The 15,425-nt window shown below is 35.5% G+C and overlaps 1 protein-coding gene across 1 annotated transcript in view; it reads right to left on the reverse strand.

Annotated features, from left to right (window-relative positions):
- Positions 1-1,171: 1,171 nt before the first annotated feature.
- Positions 1,172-15,425, reverse strand: part of adgrl4 (adhesion G protein-coupled receptor L4) — a 33,107-nt gene continuing 18,853 nt past the window's right edge. The window contains exons 6-16 of the mRNA XM_066692074.1: positions 14,564-14,743; positions 13,538-13,721; positions 11,284-11,394; positions 10,868-11,073; positions 10,022-10,198; positions 9,236-9,439; positions 8,121-8,341; positions 7,971-8,037; positions 7,247-7,338; positions 6,096-6,264; positions 1,172-3,329 (exon numbers count right to left, since the gene is read on the reverse strand). Coding sequence (XP_066548171.1) covers positions 3,267-3,329; positions 6,096-6,264; positions 7,247-7,338; positions 7,971-8,037; positions 8,121-8,341; positions 9,236-9,439; positions 10,022-10,198; positions 10,868-11,073; positions 11,284-11,394; positions 13,538-13,721; positions 14,564-14,743 — 1,674 coding nt within the window. The 3' untranslated portion in view covers positions 1,172-3,266. The remainder of the gene's footprint in view (positions 3,330-6,095; positions 6,265-7,246; positions 7,339-7,970; positions 8,038-8,120; positions 8,342-9,235; positions 9,440-10,021; positions 10,199-10,867; positions 11,074-11,283; positions 11,395-13,537; positions 13,722-14,563; positions 14,744-15,425) is intronic.

Below are 15,425 nucleotides of genomic sequence, written 5' to 3' on the forward strand. Positions count from 1 at the left end.
GAATGCTGCCTATGACCCCAAGAACACCATCCCCACTGTCAAACATGGAGATGGAAACATTATGCTTTGGGGGTGTTTTTCTGCTAAGGGGACAGGACAACTGCACCGCATCAAAGGGACGATGGACGGGGCCATGTACCGTCAAATCTTGGGTGAGAACCTCCTTCCCTCAGCCAGGACATTGAAAATGGGTCGTGGATGGGTATTCCAGCATGACAATGACCCAAAACACACAGCCAAGGCAACAAAGGAGTGGCTCAAGAAGAAGCACATTAAGGTCCTGGAGTGGCCTAGCCAGTCTCCAGACCTTAATCCCATAGAAAATCTGTGGAGGGAGCTGAAGGTTCGACTTGCCAAACGTCAGCCTCGAAACCTTAATGACTTGGAGAGGATCTGCAAAGAGGAGTGGGACAAAATCCCTCCTGAGATGTGTGCAAACCTGTTGGCCAACTACAAGAAACGTCTGACCTCTGTGATTGCCAACAAGGGTTTTGCCACCAAGTACTAAGTCGATGGGGTCAAATACTTATTTCCCTCATTAACATGCAAATCAATTTATAACTTTTTTGAAATGCGTTTTTCTGGATTTTTTTGTTGTTATTCTGTCTCTCACTGTTAAAATACACCTACCATTAAAATTATAGACTGATCATTTCTTTGTCAGTGGGCAAACGTACAAAATCAGCAGGGGATCAAATACTTTTTTCCCTCACTGTATGACTTGGTTAATGGATACAGCCCTAAATCCTAGGCCTGCTCCCCATTTGTAATTTACACATACAGTAACTTAATAGTGGGTTTCCATTTCATTGATGTGAGAAGCTTTTGGCAAACCCAAAATCTGTGAATATTTGAATGGACAAATGTTAGTTTGTTAGTTAATGTTACTACTGTCAGACTCCGGTCAGACTCCGGTCCTGGAGGGCTACAGTGTCTGCTAGGTTTTGTTCCAGCCCAGCTTGTTTTTTTAATTGATTTAATTAAACCAAGAACTGGAAGGATTTAACACTTCTTCAAATTATAAAAATGAAAGTTTTAGATAAGCCTACCTGAGACAGTAATGACATAAAATAAGTAATTGGGATCTCCTGTTGGAACAAAAACCAGCAGACACTGTGGCCCCCCCAAGACTGGAGTCTGACACCCCTGTTATAGATGGATTGCTGCATCATTTTAATTTGACTGTGCTTTTTAGTTTATTTACATGTACATACATTTACATAATTAAACAAAACATACAGGATGATTCCAGCTTTTTGCTCTAGTGCAAAATTTGCTCAATTATTACAACCTCCCAAAAATAAACCATGTTATTGCTGTAACTTACTCATATTTTGTAAAATAGTAATCTTGCAGCAGACCTATAATGGGTTTCAAATGTTTAAATTAATGCTCATTTGTTTTAGTTTTTTTAACATCGATGTTGTGTGAAAGGATTGGCACCATTTATAACCCCTTCAGGCAACTTATGAGCAAAATTTGTTCTGGAGCAAAACTCTTTAAAGAGCACCTTGATACATTTCTGGAGCAAAATGATCGAGTGAAACTTACAATGGATGTTATTTGTTTGCATTAAATTACAGAATTTAATTTGCGGTGTGGTAGAGACAAACACTAGTCTAAAGAGGCTTCTTTACAGAGTTGCATTATATATAGGATCATAAATAATTAAGTTTGACAGACATAAGAGAATGGCAAGAGAGAATATGTATCTCTTGAAATAAAGCATTAATTTCTTACTTTTGCAATGATCCAAAATGATTGTATACCCAGAAAAAATACATTGTGCTTCATTGATTTGTGTTTGTTTTAAGGATGGCAATCTTCTTAAGGGTGGGTTTGTTTGTTTTCATTTTGATCCAACATATAGTAACAATTAAGTTTTTTCTTTTTTCTTTACTGTAATAAGATCTGAAACCTTTTGAAGTAGACTTTATGAAAAATGGGGAAACCATATAAATAAGATAGCAGTACACCGACTTAAAGAATACGGGAGACGGTGGCTAGTGAAGTGCAAAGGATTTCCCAAGCACAGTTTTTGTAATGACTGAGATCCCCATTCACTCTTTAAATGAATGAAATGTAAAGTATGCAAAATGTTAGTGTTGGGAGTCTCCCACTGACAGGTTCCCTTCCCAGTGTCTAGTTCCACTGGAGGTAATATCAAACCACAGATTAATTTAGAAGGTCCTAGACGTCTCTGGAAACACATTTAAGACTATCCATGCAGAAACTATGCAGTGGGAAGACAAGTGAACTTAAATTGCAAAAGGTAGGAGTATACTACTGTGGTTCACCCTGCCCTCTGATCTCACTCAGATTTGAAATGCTGTAATGTGTCAGACATATGGAAAGAGTAATACTGAAGTTGTGTAATGCACTGGTTATCATCATCATAAAAAATGGTGAAGGAGGGGTGGGAGGAAAATAATACATTTAAGATGTCTCCTTTAGAGATTTGTATATTATATATTTTTTTATAGAGCAGAGGCCACTTCTAATGATTAAATATTTCTCCTACTACTCACAAAGTTATTTTCATTTCAAAGCTTAGAGCCCATTACCAAAAGTTATGGGACAAATCTCCCTTGGCTGGTAATGTACAGAATTGTATAAGAGGTCAGGTGCTCTACAGAGACAGTTTTCTTGTTTTAATATTACTAAATCCATTGTATTAAAAGCAATCCAGTAGTCATTACAATCACATCTGGGTCTATGGCCTATAAAATACATTTAGTTTAGATTTGTGTCCGTCATCCCAAGCCCATTGGTCATTAACGTTTGTGCCCCAGCTTGTGCACCAGTCCTATGCAGTATTTACATGTATAGTACTAAACTCTCTTACGGTTACATAGGCATATGGAGCCAACTATTGAATATATTTTAATACATGATTCTTAAGCACAATACTTAATTTAAATTAAATTATAGCAAAACAACAACATATTTATTTTAAATGGTCAGGGCATAATTGCCGCTACATAGTCAAATGGAAGAAAAGCCCTAAAGAAAAAACACACTGAAAAATCGTTTGCACTATTGTTCTCCTAGATGTTTTGTCAAAATGGTGTCACTGGTGTTGTACTGATAAATAGGCTCTATCATTTTGCATGACTCCATTTTATATGTTTTTCTTCAGTCATGCAAAATGCAGGGCGCTACTGATAAGAAATGGCTTGTGTGTGTGTACCGGTCACTTTTGATTCCTTGATGAAACATGCGCCGTTCGTCTTTTTCTTTTTCTCCACTTCCATTTCTTCATTTATTTATCTGAGACACTCAAAACAACACGGCACATTCTTGAACAATCGGTAGTACTCTTCTTGAATCTGGTGAGAGAGAATGAAAGTAACAGTGTGATTGAAAACAATATTAATGTTAGAATTGTAAGGGATGTAACACTCTTTAAGAAGGGAGGGGGTACAAATCTTATCTTACAGAGCTTTATGTAGTTTAAGGGGCATCATTTTTGGAAATCCCCATATGAAAAAAAAAAAGTATTAGACATGGAAATTATATGTGGAATCTTGTAAATTGACTGATATATGATAGCAAAATGTGTAGACAATTTTTATGGAAAAAAAAAAACCTTAAACATCACCATCATCACAGTTTAAAAAAATATGAATATAAGTTAGTGATCAATGCTTAATTGAAAAATGCAGCCACAATAATTAATTCTACATTTAATCGGTACAATAATATACACTTAAAGTACATGGGAAAATATCATAACGACCTAGCCTACATAACTGACTTAGCGGATGTTGCGGCTGCCCTTCCAATATGTATATCAGGGGAAGGTCGGCTGCTTGTAAACCGTTGGACTTTTTTGGGGGGGACCTAATAATGCTGGTTATTGCAAAGTGTTCACACTAACCTGTTGTAATTGTTGAAGACATTGAGTGTGTGCGCGCCTGGGGCTGGGGAACCTGCCTCGTTTTGATAAGGAACCCTTGGAGGGTGGAGCCTCCATCTTAAACCTTGTTCTTTTTATTCTGCATTGCTTTTGAGTGTGAGTCACTGCCATGTCCTTGAGGCTATGCAGCTTCATGCTCATTGGGTACTTAAATGACACCTTTACCCATGGCTAACTTTGTAAGTGCAACACAGGCAGAAGGACTCTATGTACGTTTGTGTTGTCTGTCTGTCTATTTGCTTCCATGAATTGTTAGGGAGAATCCACCTGGGGAGGACCAGTAGAAGACCAGGCATAATGTTTAGGAATGGTTGTGGTGATTTTGAGTTCCTGTGTAAGAGTGTTGTGTTTTGTGGGTCTTTTGTGTAATAAAGATTCAAAAATGCAAATGGTCATGCTGCTGTTTTGATCCCTTTTCGGGGTAGCATGGTGGGGCTCCTGTGTAAGTGGGTCCAACCAGGATGATTCAATATGCGTTCAGGATACCCATGATGCTGTGCGCGCAGAGTTTAGGCCGAGCGGTGATTAGTGGCTGTGGCTATAGCTGTGTGGAAGCCCGTCTGTGGTTCTGAGAGTATAGGACAGGTTTTATTTTGCTGAGGTATTACCCCCTAGGTACTGTTTTAAGCTGGGCCAATGAAAGTAGTTTTGGTTTTACAAAGAAAATCTGTCTGTCCATATGTATATAATTTATATAAAAAAAGACAGACAGTTTGATACAATATATTCATATGCTTCTTAAAAAGAGAGCACTGCAATAATACTTATAAAATATGCCTTTGCTTATGTCAGATTATAAGAAACTGGATGGAATGGCTGTCCTTACAGGTTAGGTAATATTGTGTAAATACATTCTGCATTTTAAAGATGTCTAAATAAGTGGCCATGATTAGTATGTCAAACATCATGATTCATACTTTAAGTACATGCAAAAACTGACTCTGTTACTGACCAAATATTGAAGGACATCTCCTTGTGATATTACCAGTGAATCTTTCAGGGGGTTATTTGACTTATTGTGATTAAAATGGATCAAGTCAGATTCACGGATGTTTCACGGATGCATAATGAACGTGAACATTTTTCTGTTAATCATAAAAAAAAAGATACATTGCCAAAGAGATGCTACACCAGCAGGACAATCCCAGCTATAGTATTAAGTATGATTACAACTTTTCCAAGAGCAGAAATTAATGCACATGTGCTTTGATGATCCATTTTAGACATCGATTTAACTGACATTTTATTAGTTAATCTGCTTTGTAAAGTTTACCACACAGTTGTAAACTTGGCTGGGTTTTGCCTTCAGGAAGCAAATCAAATTCCCAGACCTGCATAATTATTCAGTGTCTGATCTGGGATTAGAATTGAGGATATCTTGACAATAAATCTTTCCGAAGCATAGGGAAATATTATCTGCATAAACACCGGACGCGATGGCATGATATGGAATGTGTAAACCTATGACACTGCAGAGACTTGCATGATATTGTAAGGTAAGTGAATTTGTACTCTTTATATCAAGGTAATTGAAAAACACAAAATTAATAAAAAAAATACTTTGACTGTTATACATTATAGCGCAACTTACTTTGGAGTGCATAGTCATTTTCATTACACAAACATAGTTATCTACTGTTATATAACAAATTCAATTGGCAAGCTTTTTTTATTGTTCGATTTATTATGTCCTGTTGGTTTGGGGATTATCTTATTTGTTTGGTATATTGCATTCAAATAAGTGTTACTGACCAGAAAAACAATGGTCTTGGTTTTACAATTTAAGTGCTCACTGTATTGATGGTGGTGGGAAGGCATTTTGACCTGATTTTAGTGGAAACTGTGTTTTGAAATTGACATCTGATCGTGTACACACAGTTAACCTAAGCAGTCATTGCTAAAAGCACCTGAGCGTGTTATCTAATTTTGCCTGCAGTTTTCAGTGTCTGGCAAAGCTATACTATTGTGTGCATTACTGTACTACTACTATTACTCATGTTTTAATAAAAAAGGCTGAATTCCTACAGGGATATGATTCCTCTACAGACAACTGTATTTAAACAGTGTTATCCATTAACTTTCAAATGGGAATAGCTTGAGTGAACATATCTGTTGTGTAGGTTACATATCTGACATTATTAATTTATGCAGGGTGCTCGATTTAAAAGTATCTTACCTTTCTGGATAACACACACAGGAATATGAAGATGAACATCCCTTGAAAAGTGTTGGTGATTGTGAAGAGATACGCTGTGAGTGTGGATTCGATTAAGATGTGGAGGACACCAAACGCCCAGGTCGCACCGAGTACAAACAAAAGAGCCAGGGCACCCCTCGCACAGGACCTGAAAGATGGAAGTTATTGTTGTCTACCAAACTTTACTTTGGTTACGGGTTAAAACCGAACACTTCAAATTCAGAGAACAGCTCAATGACATTTCCCTGCCACTCTGTGCAGGAAAAATACAAAGAAAGTAGAGCTTTAATGTTTTTGAAATGTAAACTTTACAGATATTGATCTACTTTCAATCTTTCAATAGGTAGAATCTACAAATGCTCTTTAAACTAAGACATTAATAAGATACTGTGCATCTCAAATAGTTTGCCATCTCGTGCAGAAGCCAATGTTTTGACACATTCAATCTAGCTTTTGATTCATTTTGTTCTGCCTCCCCCTACACCCCCACCGAGCTGGAATATTAAAGTCTAGGTATTAGTCTCCTCCACAAATTGCATCATCAAAACCATTTTTAAATGGGGTGTCAAAGAGCAGACATCAATATTGTATATTTAAATGTGTAAATATCTTGAAATAGGGAGTAAATTCCAGGTTATGGGATATCCAGCAGCTTCTGACTAATAGAGTGCAAACATCCTTAGCAAATTATAAGAACTGCAACCCAAATCCACAGGATATCACTTTCCTGTGCAAACCTTTTCCAAAATGAATAAAATCATTAGATAACTGAGGAAGGTAAATATCTACATCTATCACTGACATAAAGCGCACATATAAAAAAAGTGGCAAATTGCACTGTGGTAATGATACAATAGAATTCTTCACAACACTACAACAAGCACACAAAGGAATACTCAAATATTCCACACAATTCCACAATAGTAAGCCTGCCATTGGAATACAAGACTATACTATAGTAAGCATAGACTACTACATAGTATCCTATGGGCTATAATATGAATGGTATATTATACAACACTATATTAGCATTGCATTGTACGAATATTGTACTACATTTCTCCAAATGAAATATGTATTTTTGTCTAGAGTAGGTGAATTCTAGGCCTGAAGGTTAATTTGCACCTTACCTTATATTTTCATAATGACTGACTTCAGGTTTTTTCACAGCTGTATGTCGATAGACTTTGTAAAGGATCACTCCAAAAGCCAAGAGATTAACCTTAGGGCACAAGTATTAAACAACCGATTTGTTTTAGCAGTCGCATTGTAGGAATAACAAAAGTGCAATACACAAAGGATATACTATGATCATTGTGAACAGAAACATCATATTTTTGAGATACAGCAAAAGCTTCAGTATCTGAAATCTTATGTAGTTTTATTATACAGCCTTATGGATAATTTATAAGTATTATTATTATATATGGTGTGTGTTTAATGTATACCAATATCTATATATAATATTAATTGTCTTTCTTGATTTTCATATGACAGAACCTAATGGTTCAATGGGAAACATGTATATAATTATCAATTTTTTGAAATTGGAAAATCAAAACGTGGAGATGCATCACTATAACTCTGGACAGATTGAAAAGCACGTTTTGCATGCCTGTAACTTAAAATCAAGCCCAATGTTCAATCAATCCTAAAACCCAGAATGGCCCATTAATGCTTTAAAAACCTTATTACAGAGTTTCAACAAACATTTCTGTAATATTGACAACAGTACACTTGTATTTGTTATTGTATTGTTGAGAATAATTTAATCTTTTGAAGAGTGGCATGTCTGTGACTGTAAGCAAACTTTCTTAGTTCCTCTAAACATTAAAGCTTTATTATCAGTCTTACCAGAATAATTAAACAAGCAGGTCCAATGAAGCTCCATATAAAGTTATTTTCTGTGCTTAACCAGCACCTGTGAAATGCAAAACAATGGATTCAGTTGTGCAGTTTCACACAGATCCAGGTAGAATGCATGTAATTGGTTTATAAACTTACATTTTATTGGTGCCGTAATATTTGTAGCCAAGTGTCGCCGAAATTCCTACTACGACAGCAGGGCTTCCGTACCCGAAAATGTAGAAGTTGCGGTGCAGGAAACCTTTATTGTATATGACACCAACCACTATTAAATAAAGATGGATCCCTTCAATACACATCCAGGCAAAAGCAGCTAAGAAAAAATAATGTAGTAACCCGGCGATGACGGAACAGAATACCTGTTAGAGAGAGAGGAAAGGAAGTTGGCATATTTTACAACTACCTGTACAAGAACCATTTTGATCTGAGATAGTGAGTTATAATAAGATACAGTGGTAATGTCCCACATAACTGAAGAGCATTTCTACACTATTTTAATACAATTCCAGATGTGAGTTTCCTATGCTGCATTTTACAGTAAAAATCTAACATGCAATTTAATTTAAGCTGAAGCAAAATAAAATCCAAGAGGTTTTAGGCTTTGAGCTCTGGTTTGATGATTAAAATGTCTTTCCATACTCCCTGGGGTTGGAGATAAAAAAATAAAAAATAAAAGTGCTGGATTGGTTTCTGCGCACCCTGTGCCTCCTATTGCATGTACCCCCAGTGTGGCTATGATGAAATTGCCCAGTCTGTAGTTGATAGTTTGCCACATGATCTTTAATTGGGTTAAGAAAAAGAGGACAGTGGAAGACTCTTGCTCCAATTCCATCACAATCACTGCCCTGTTGGGTTGGCATGTTGTGATAGTTTGATAGTGTGTTATTGAATTAGGGACCGAATGGTATTGTGTGTGTGTGTGGGGGGGGGGGGGGTTAATCTTTTCGAAGCTCAAAATTAACAACTTCATAAATAAAGCTTTAACTAGTGCATTTAAATTAATTTCTTACACAGCAGCGCTCATTAATTTTGTCATTCTCCAGATTTTTTTTTCCTTTAATATGATTAAATGGTGAAATTATGCATTTATTGTAGATGCATTGAAAATATTAATCTTGAGCTCAGTCTTTCATTCAAGACTTGTAAACCATGCAGGCTGAAGAAAAAAGATAACATAAAACAGAAAGAGGGGGGAAAGGAGTGGAGCCATAGATGCATACCAGTAAGGGGTTTTGCTGTGTCCTAGTACTTACCTTGTGGGTGTTCATATTAATTCCTATCAGGAAAATGAATTCTGCCATGAACAAACTACAGCAAAGGTTTTTATGAATCGTGGTCCTGGTGCTCTGTATTTCTCTGAAGAACCAAAATGTAAAAATACACATTGACAGGCAGATGAGGGATATTATTATCCCTAGCAATGTGATTCTGGTGAGTATGCTATAATGGTCTTCCATCTGCCAAAATACAAGTGAATAAAGCAATATATCAGCATCACAGAAGTACAAACTAAGTCGGTATCAATCATGTAGATGTTAGAAATAGTGACGTTAAGAAGTGAATAGTTTTAATAAACAAAATATGTGATGTTTGCAATGTGTCTGAAATGTACAGTTTCTCCTTTGTGATTTGTTTTGCAATCATTTTAATGCCACAAATATTTTTCATTTTTATACAATTTAAATATTTAAGTTTCAGATGTTTTTTCATTGTCTGGTACAAAGACCGTAACTATTTCTAGGAGTGATTTCAAAATTGAATTCGAAAACTTCTGTATCTGAAAAGAAGAGCAGACACATGATTTTCACATCGATTCTCATCAATTAGAATAACATTGAAAAACAAAATGGTGTTCTTTGTGTGATTTTTTTAAATAGGCCTAATTGTTTCCTTGTAAATTGATAGAGTATTGTATTTGGACAGGGTAAGTGATTAAGGTCACATTTGAATTCCTGCATGTTGACATCAAGATGACTGACTAATCCATACACATAAGGCAGGGGTAGATTTGGCTTTAAATTGTATAGATTAATACTTACATTAGTCCGTCCAGAAGACATAAGAATAGCAAAATGAGTCAGATGATCACAGCGACATCCAGTATGGGAAACATTGACATGCGTGCGTTCACAGCCTTCTGTGGACCAATGACCTTTCATGCTAGGTGGAGAGTATTTCCAAAAAGCACATTTTGTGACCGAATCCGGGGTGAGCAGCTAAAAAAAGAATTAATCGTCATGTAAATAGCTGATGGGAGGAATCATAATATCAATATTAATCTGCACATTTAAAACAAAAACATTGACTGACTTGTAATACAGGGCAAATGATGGTTAGTAAAAAAGCATGCTAATGCATGCAATAATATAATAGATCCATAGGAGATGTATGCTGAAAGCTGTTTTGAGCCTATTAACAGAAGATCATGCATCTGGCCATAATTTCAATTGTCTATCAATATTGACAGAATCAGATTAATTGAAAATATTAATTCCAAAAGCTGATGTCAGCTAATTCAGACTCTCCAACAAATAATATGGTTTTTAATGTATGATTGGTTAATTTGAAATGGAAACTAATGGATAGTGTTATAACACTCTACATGTATAGATCTAGGCCTAGCCAAGGAAATCTCATGAAGTTTTACAACAGGGAGAAACCTATCTGTTTCCCTTCTAATACAGACCTGTAAATGGTGTTCCTCACTAGTGTTAATGTGATACTTAGGGCTGGATTTCAGAAAAGTATGCAAGCACTAAAGCCCATTAACGTTCTATTGATTTACACCTGAGTAAAGCATTTAAAATCAAGCCCTTGGTATCTCGATGCTGCAATATTGAATATACATGTTCATCTTTGTGACACAGCTGTCAGCATAACCTTACCTTGATATGTTTAAGAGTAAATGTAACCCGATCAAGCTGGTAGATCTGAGGTGGGTTCGTCTTTATCGCTGCAGCCATTACTTGTGAGTTCACAGTGAAATCCTCAGCTTCATCAGCCTGCGAGTCATTTGTTTCCACGGAGATATCATTTGGTTTCAGGAGAATACCAATGCTGTCATATCGTAGAAACACAATGGATACACTCCCTGATAGGCGATAAAGACATTAGTTAAAATTTGTCTATTCTAGTCTGTTCAATATGGAGGAAATTGGTAGTCACGATAAAGAGCAAGAACAAATAGCAATGTAATAATAGAAAAAAGCTATTTTCAGATTATCTTTGAAGGGCTGTTGTTCAGACATTTTCTTATTTGTTATCTGTGTACATGCTATATTAATACATTTAATCAGCTTACCATAAGTGTCTTTATGATGTTTTGGAATTAGTGCTATAACATCCCCATTCATGTTAGCATGTGGATGAATGTGTCTTCCTTGTTGGGGATCAAAGGCATACAATTTAAGAGCTGCAACATGAAAAAAGACGAGGGGTTTTCAAAAAACCTATATTTAAATTCTGACAAATTGCTGGACAGTCAACCTGTCCATGAAGTACTTTACAAATAGGAAATGCATGTTGTCTTTGACAGCTGATGTAATAGCAAATATTCATATGCCAACTGTGTTTTGTTGTTGTTGTTGAACAGAAATGCAGTGCAGCACAATGCATTCCATTATCAATTTAATGTGATTTTGCAAAGATTACACACGTGCACTCACAATATGGGCAGTTCCTTACATAGATACTCAGACCATAACCTTTGGCTATTTTCAATACTTTATTTATTCAACAGGGGAATTCTTCAAGCTGCATTTCATGCATGACAGTTTTTTGATGAGGTTTATTGTCCACTAGGGACTGGTCTAAGATTATGTATTTACAGGATTCACGGGAAACATGGGCACGATTCAATGAAACTGGAAGTGATACTTCATACAAGTCTGCCGTTGACTTTAAAAGAATGAGAAACTCTTGATGACCACCAACCATGAACAATTTCCTTATAAAAAAAAAAAAAAAACAGTTGCAGATGTTGCTTACACATGGAGAAAAAGCTTTACTTTATTCAGATAATGTTGATAAAATGTTTACTTTGTATTCTGCATATTATTAAATACTAGTACATTTTGTAGTAAATAGTTATATAAACAATTTTAATATTTGAAATTCATAACATTTGGAAACCTTGAATATATATTTGAAGTCTAAAATCTTCAATACTCTTCAGAATTGTCTATGAAATGTTCATTGTTAAATAGGATATTTCAAATGCCATCTATTTCTCATTTAGGTTTTCCCTGCCTCAACATTTAGTTTCATTGAAAGAACTGCTGTATTGTTTCTGATTATTTCTCTCCCTATCATTTGTCCCTTTTCACTAATGAGATCTGAATTAATCTCATGCTGTTATCATCTGAATCTTTACTAATTAAAAGTTCCCCAAGAATTCATTTAATTTAATATACTTCCATTAATAATATTTAATATGAAAAATCTCTTCAGTTTCAAAATCTCATCTGTGGTAATACATAACTGGCAAAAAAATACAATCATGAAAAACAGGCCTGGGAAGAGAGTGACACAGATCATTTTTCCTGCTGGAGTTTTCATTTTCTGGAATCATTCTTTGCAGTTCGAGTAATGTAGTGAATGACATATGCAGGTATGCAAGTAAAAATGATTTACTTGCAGATAATTCTATACAGTTCCTCCTATATTTACATAGGGTTCTGTGAAAAAGGGATATTGGGATGTGGCATTTAGCCTAATACTGCATCTGGCATGGAGCTGAATTAACTTATCGGTGCTTTAATAATGAATGTCCTTGGATGTCACAGCTGGGCTTAAATAGCTGTTTTTGCAATGGGACTCTGTAGCCTTTCTTTATATTTAAGACACTAAGACTGAAGTCTTTTATATAGGATGTTAATGTTCTTGTATATGGTATGAAAATAGAAATACTTTTGAAGTTGACTAGACATCCTCAAAATATAGATTTATATAGTGTAGTATAAAGTTTGTCAATGTGTGTCCGATAAATACATTTATCTATAAATTATAGTTTCTTGTCCATCAGGTAAAGAACATTAGAATGCAACTTTTCCTAATGCAATTCGATAACTCTAACAATTTAGCTCAAGTGACACCAGGAGTTCCTACTTTTAGTTTCTTGCAGGCCTCATTCCTGAGATCTTGCATCTTTTCTAGACGTGATGTTCAAAATCGAAGATGTCTAGTTTTACCTAGTTTTACATAAGTAGTTGTTTTTTCTCCCCATTGTATTATTCACCTACAAATGTATCTGCAGTGTTCTGTAGTGTAGATAAAATGCTTTCCATCTCAAGGATTAAAATATAACAGAACATAGTGAGGTTGAATACTGGTGAAATATTATTCTATGTGTTGAAAACTAACCTTTTACCATTGCCTTTCTCCAATTCAAAGAAAATATCAATAACATGGTGAAGCAGGTTTCATGATTGCAAGTGTAGTAGAGATGCCACCAATTCCTTCAGTTATTCTAGCTATGGATAAACTATAGCTTGCCAAAGACTTGTTCACAGTTGTGCTACCATAAAGAAAAATATGCTTTCCATTGATTCTCTTACCCACGTTGCTTGCATGGACTTCCATCTCAGTTGTCGTTTTGAAATTTTGAGAGATACCCAGTGTTGCTTCTTCCACAGTGTGCAGCAGTTTTGTAATGCTCTTTTTTCTGTTCTCCGTATCAATCCTGTTCCAGGCCACCAGTTCATCCATTTCAACAAGATTGTTTACTGTTTTTACAAACTCCTGTGAAAATAAGAAATGTTTCTGATATGTTTTTGCAAATGTACATATTGTGTGTATGCTAGTTTGTTTTATAGTTGCTTCCCAGAAGAGGATACAGCTCCAATGTACCTATTTCTTTTGCTCCATTTTGTCTCTAACACTTTCACAACTATGAACACCCATTTCAATATATCTGATTCTAAGGTGCTCAGCATGTTTACATGCAATTCTCAGCTTCACACATCTTTTCACTGTAAACAATTCCTCAAGTCTCTTGCTGTGTCTACTGAAATTTTGCAATAGCACAGATATTCTTTCCCTTACTTTCCAATTAAATATGACCATACAGGACTTCCATTAAAAATCACAGAATGAGTTTTAAATGCTGTTTTAAAAACATGTTTGCCCAGAACTAGCACTTCTCTGAAAAAAATGCAACTGACCGTACATCTACAGAAGTTAAATCCATCTGCTCAGCATTGCAGAATGTCTTGATTGATTTGTCCTGTATGTTGGTTATTGCATGCTGATGCATGTTGTAAATATTTGTTAACCAATATTTCCAAAAGTTACTTTGAGATTTAGTAAAAAACTTTTCAAACTTTGAAACCATGTCTTGTGCAAGAGATGCAAAATAAATGTCAATTCACATTAATGACAGCCTATGCCAAAAGTGTCTCCACCGCCTTGCTAAGCAAACTAAAGCTTAAGAAGGAACATTTTTCACTACCATGGTATGATACATTTACTCAGGTGTATGTATTTGTTTTTGTGTATGTATGCATGTATATTAAAACTTTGTTCCCAAAAGAGCTGATGAAGAAGTTAACAAAATCCAGCAATATGAAAGAACGACAACTTACATTGATAGTAGCATTAGTAAGTGCCTCCTTGTCTGTGACAGTGTCATTCATAACACTTAATGATGCAGCCGATCGAGTTAAGACCTCCACATATGTAATCACATCAACAGGTGACAGTTCTCCTGAAGTTTGATTTCTTATCTCTTCCAACATATTCCATGGGTCTTTAATGCTTCTGATCTAGAGACATAAAAATAGAGACATCTAGTAACTTACATATGGCAGGAATGCTTTAAGTGAAATATTTTTTATTTTCTTTGGATAACTATTGGTATTATCAATTCAAATGCAAAAATCCCTTTAGAGAATATAGGAATAATTTGTGTGTTGTGCCTTTGGGAGTAATATATATAAACCTGCATGAAAAAAAGAGCACAGGTTTATTTTTTATTTTTTGCATTGACGTTTTACATTTAAAATTCTCCTTTTTGCTTCCTTGGTCTAATTAGTGGACTCGTTGAGTCACTGGCCTGAATGTGACAGCATGCTTTGCATTTTAAACAAATGCGTCTTGCCCACAATATGAAAGATGTCTAGATTAAAGGTTAAGATCAAGGTTTAAATCATTTAGACTATTGCTCTACCAAGGGCTTTTAAGTTTAATTGGCCCCATGGTGCCAACAGATATGATTAATAAAACATAATTTTTGTTATTAGAACAATGTCACAGTGTAAAACACTGGAAAGAATTGTCCTTAGCTTCATATTGTCCAATCTTTTATGTTCACGCTCTCTGTGTAAACTTGAGCTGTTTTTAGGGAAGAAGAAGAATAGTGTTGTGAGCCTTGAAAAATGATAAATTATTTAAGAGATTGGGTTAGGCAGTATTGATCCTGAAGCGAGGCGATTGGCACAGACACTA

The sequence above is a fragment of the Amia ocellicauda genome, chromosome 19 (assembly GCF_036373705.1).
Source record: "Amia ocellicauda isolate fAmiCal2 chromosome 19, fAmiCal2.hap1, whole genome shotgun sequence".
Classification (NCBI taxonomy): domain Eukaryota; kingdom Metazoa; phylum Chordata; class Actinopteri; order Amiiformes; family Amiidae; genus Amia; species Amia ocellicauda.